A 4,971-nucleotide genomic window follows, 5' to 3' on the forward strand; every position below is an offset into this window, starting at 1 on the left:
TATAATTTATGTGTATTTTATTTTCAGTACAAGAGGTCCACAGGGTGTTTTCAGTAAAACTTTATTTTTCAGTGCATGAACGGAACACCATGTCAAGGTCATAGTCTATCCTTTTCAATTCATTTTTAAATATTTTCTCTTTTTTTTTTACATAAAAAAATAATGGAGCGATTTAATATACCTCTATTTTTTCCCCCCCCGAAAGAGCACTCAGCAAGTATTTATAAAGGTGCTGTACAATGTACAAACATTTACATCTACTGTTCCTACAGAATGTAGAAGAAACCACGAGGATTGTTTTTCTAATGAAGCGATGCAAGGCCACAGTATGATACAGAGACGAGATAAAAAGAAAATGGTCAAAATAAAAGCATAAAGGAGTACAACAGTGCAGGGGACATACAATAAAAAAGGGCATTATTTGACTCGCCAGAGTGAACTGCCTGTACCTGACACTCAGGGTTGGATGTATTCATTCAACCAACCACTATTACTATTGCACAAAGACCTACCGCTGATTGGCTCATAGCGCTTCCTCCAGTATTTTTTTAACCTGAAAACTCCCTTATACAATCACAAGCTCTTATCACAGTCAATCACAGACCTTAAAGGGGACATATCATTCAGTTATTCAGTTCTTGTGGACATACATTTGAGTGCCTACCTACTCACTAGGGCTGGATAACGGTACTCGATACCTTTAAAGTATCCACCGAAATAACCCAGTACCAAGTAGTATCCAAATTTCTCTGCAATTGATCCTTTTTCTACCCAGATCTTGAAAAAAAATTACTATATGTCAGAGCATGTGAGCTCCTTTACCGCTCACACCATTAGTTCGAAACATGCCCGAGTGAGCTGACCCAGAACGTATCTGTGTGTTGCGTACTGCGGCTGCGTAGGATTGTTTCAATCTTGTGTGATCCAAAAATTTCCAATAACTCCAGAGCGTTGTAAAGTCCAAAAATCAGCAGTTATTGAAAAAGAGATGTTTTTATCTAACGAAATATTCTGTTTCAATCCATATTTGTTGGAGTTTAGCCTTTCAAAAACAATATTTTCACTGCGGTCAAAAACCTGTTTGCGCTCACACTCGCAGCACACGAATGACATACCTGTATTAACAGAGCAGTCTAGCAGCAATCGAATGAAACTGATGAATATTCATTAAAGAAAGTTGATTTAATAAAAAAAAAAGACTGTCTTATTTAATCCGATGAATCACTTAAGTCAAATTGCGAATTTTGTTTGAGGATTTATTTTTAGGATGATGTCATCATAAAATATGACTACAGGCATTCAAAGCTTCATCCACCCAAACCTCAATATAAGTTTCAAATATTAAAAAAATTACATTCGCAGCTTGTTGCTTTTTTGGAGCGAGCGGTGAGCGATTTGAGTTGAGCAGCCTGGAGCGGCTTTAAGCTTGGGAGCAGAGGGCTGCCTTTTATGGGCTGCCTAGATCAGAAAACATGTGATTCAACAAGCCATTCAGATTTGGCTCCCCTTCCTATGTCACATGCAGGCTCATTGGAATATATCGCCCACAGCTTGAGAACTACGTTTAAAATGGTGCACCATATCTTTCTCGCAAGCCAATCAGAGCAGACTGGGCTTTTTCAGGAGGAGGTCTTAAAGAGACAGGCGCTAAAATGGAGCTTTTCAGACAGAGGGTGAATACAGGTATATTCAGACAGACATGATGAGAAAAATAATGTGTTTTTTGAACATTAAAGCACATAAACATATTCTAGTAGAAACCCAAAATATACAACAAGTATGAACCTGAAAATGAGCATGATATGTCCCCTTTAATCACCATTTCACTTTCACTGACACTGACTTTATCACACGTTTGCTACTATACTGTGTTCCCTGAGCTCATCTGAATATGTCTTAATCTCATAAACTGTATTAGCAGGTATGCTGAGTATATATATAATTTTCTCTGATTTCACAGCAGAAGCTTTGGAAAGTTGAAGTAACAGTGAAATCAGACTACAGTCTCATTTCCACTGACTCCACGTTTGGAACCAATTGTTATCTCACAAGCTCAGCACCCTTTCAAATATGTAAGCAGCTGGGATCTTTGTATACCTGTCTTACATCAGCAGCATGCTCAATACCTCAGTAAACCACCACATCACTCTCTAAGCTCCATTATCCTTCAAGCTATACCATGTCAGATAGTTATACAGCAGGATTGACGAACACATACTTTTTCAAACCCTCCTTTTCCTTTTCTCAGTACTCGGCTAAGGTAAAACCATCAGGGACATGACTTACAACTTGCACATTATTATATAAATTGCCATTTTGGCCTTGAACAGTGAATCTTTCTTTTTTTTTTTTTAGAAAAAATTAAATAGCTTTATAAAATAATAAAAACATTAATAATAAAATGGCATCGGTAGCAAGTCAACATCACAAAATTAAATACAACTCATGGTCATTCTGTTATGCTACAAGGGCAGATGCAGTGCAATGGAATTCAATAGATATTTAAAAGTTAGAATCTGCAAAACATGACACATTCAAATATATATAATATATAATATTTCACAATGAGACACGTTTTGAGCGATTGCAAACATTTGGTACAGCGGTTTGCACATCACCTATACATTTCATGAACTACGAGATCCATGGTAATTCCTACCACTGAAATACATCGGAGGGATGGTGAAAGTTCAAATAACATGGGACAAATCTTTTGAAGTCTATATCAAAATGTGGAATGGCTTGGTACGGCTACATATACACATATTAATCTATCGTCTAAATAAATTACACACTGGTTGGTTATCGTACACATGGTAAACAAGATCTCAAACCACAAGTTTCTGGTCTTTTTAATGGTACTGTTTTGTATGGAGGAGAGTCGTGTCTATGATCATAGAACAGTCTAGAGTAGTCCCCCCGGTTAAAGTGAACGCTTGCTGGATTGTACTGTATTTAGAAATCTGCCTGGTGTTGAGAATGAGAATTAGAAACGGGATCATCCTCAGTGATGTGCAGAACAACGTGCAGCAAAACAAACAGAAGGACCGACTGCATGCAGTTGAGCAAACGTTTAAGTAAAAAGACAAGTCAAAATATCCGCACGATGAGGCCGAGAGCAAAATTAAACCCGAGATGACAGTCACACTTGGTGTATACTACAGGCGAGAGGCGAGGGCCTGTCTCCTTTCTTTGCATATGGGTCATTGCATTGTAATGGGTGAAGCGCTGTTGGTGGTCGTTGTTCCACAGGAGGCTCCCGGGATTGGCACATATTCACATTTCAAAAATGTCTCGTCGTGGCAAGGCCCCGAGCATGCCGCACATGCTTAAGTCCCTCATCGAAAGATGCCGAAGCAGCGGACAAGGCGGTGGAGAGGGTGGGGGGAGCTGCTACATGCCAACACGTGATGTCACAGGACTCCCAAAAATAGACCTAAAGACAAACACGGTCCAAAAAGGTAATAAAAGTGGAACCATGTTGCACTTCTCTGTTTTATGGAAGAACTCTGAAAAACGATCCACTGAGGATAGTGTTAAATATTCGCAAGTCTGGGCAATTCGATATTCCATCACAAAGGGTCACGAAGGACCTCTGCCTGGGAGAGGATTCTGGCTGTGCTGGGCACTTTCCAAGGGCCGGGGCTAATAGGTCCCTTTGGGCTCGGTGGGGTGCCTGTATTTACAGAGGCAACAAAGCCTTCTTTACTACCGACTTCTTTGGAGTAAGAAAATGTGTCTTCTCTCCCTTTTGCCTCTCTCGACAAAACCACTGAACCTTTTCTACTCCGAATACCTTTAAAAGACAACAGCGATTCTCTTTTGATGATGGGTTCTCTACTTGTATTCCTGTCTTGTGTGGATTTGGAGCTCCCATTAGCATCTCTCTGCCCCGAGTCTTTACCTGTACCTTTCTCGCCCTCTCTGACCGTATGAGGTGACGTCCTGTGGTGGGGAGACTCTGCCGCCACCCTTCTTTTGAAGCTCACTTGCTCACGGATGGGCCCGCTCCTTTCTCCTCCTCTCCCTTCCATCTCCTGTCTTTGTGAAAATCTTCTGATCTCAAGATTCCCCCCTTTGCCGTTTTGCTTTTCATGATCCAAGCTCTCTCTGCTGGAAGAGGTTTTCAATCTCCTCTGAAGACCTTGTTGATGCTCTGCGCGCTGCGGGGTCGAGGCTGCTTGCTGTTCAGCTTGAGGAGACTTTCTAGGGTTTGTGAATTGTGTTTTTGTCTGAGAAGCCCTATTCCTGCTCAGCATTTCTTCCTGCGCCTGACTTTCAGTCTTTTTGGGACCGTGATGCTGCTCTTTGGCTTTAGAAAATGTCTCCACTGTGTTCTTTGGGCTGCTTAGCTCTCTGGAGTCTCTCGTGGGCCTGGTCCTTGTGTAGAAGCTCATATGCTCGGGGGAGGCGGGAGAGAGCCTTCCTATCTCTTTGTCCGCCCACTCGCCGCTCTCCTCCACTGAGCTTAAAGCCCTGTTGCTGCAGGGCTTGACGCGACGTGGGGAGATGCTGCTCCAGCTGTGGGAATGTTTCAGTTTGCTGGAGAAAGGAGGGGAAACAAATGTGGAAGCCCCGGTGGGATATGGAGAGGTCTGGGGTGATGTGTCGGAGAAAAACACCTCTCCGGAATAGCTTGCGGGTGAAATGAGTTTTTGATCATGTTGACCTGTAAGGAGAAGCACAGGTTTTACATGGAGACACCATATGGGTACACACATATTAGAAGATCCACACAAAGGGGAGAAAAAGCTGATTATATTGAGAGGTTAACAGAGGGAAGATACGTGAGAAAGAGGAGATTTACCAAGGTAAAAGAGAAGAGGCCAGTAAAAGCAGTGAGGATGTTAGTGTTGGTGCTCAGTGTAGTAGCACACAGTAGAAGAAGTGGTACTACCTGCATCGGGGGCAAGAGAAGAAGAGCCAAAAGGAAGCAGATGGTTAGAGATTTAATGAATAAATAAAAAAGTC

The 4,971-nt window shown here is 41.8% G+C and overlaps 1 protein-coding gene across 3 annotated transcripts in view; it reads right to left on the minus strand.

Annotated features, from left to right (window-relative positions):
• Positions 1-4,971, minus strand: part of magi3b (membrane associated guanylate kinase, WW and PDZ domain containing 3b) — a 170,481-nt gene continuing 165,510 nt past the window's right edge. Inside the window, exons 21-22 of one of the 3 annotated variants that reach the window (XM_074639884.1) lie at positions 4,808-4,897; positions 4,530-4,669 (exon numbers count right to left, since the gene is read on the minus strand). In XM_074639884.1, the coding sequence (XP_074495985.1) occupies positions 4,848-4,897 (50 nt within the window). In that variant the 3' untranslated portion in view covers positions 4,530-4,669; positions 4,808-4,847. Of the gene's footprint in view, positions 4,670-4,807; positions 4,898-4,921 lie in introns of those variants that run through there. The other 2 variants (XM_074639883.1, XM_074639885.1) reach the window with 2 other exon arrangements.

The sequence above is a fragment of the Sebastes fasciatus genome, chromosome 1, assembly GCF_043250625.1.
Source record: "Sebastes fasciatus isolate fSebFas1 chromosome 1, fSebFas1.pri, whole genome shotgun sequence".
In the NCBI taxonomy this organism is placed as follows: Eukaryota; Metazoa; Chordata; class Actinopteri; order Perciformes; family Sebastidae; genus Sebastes; species Sebastes fasciatus.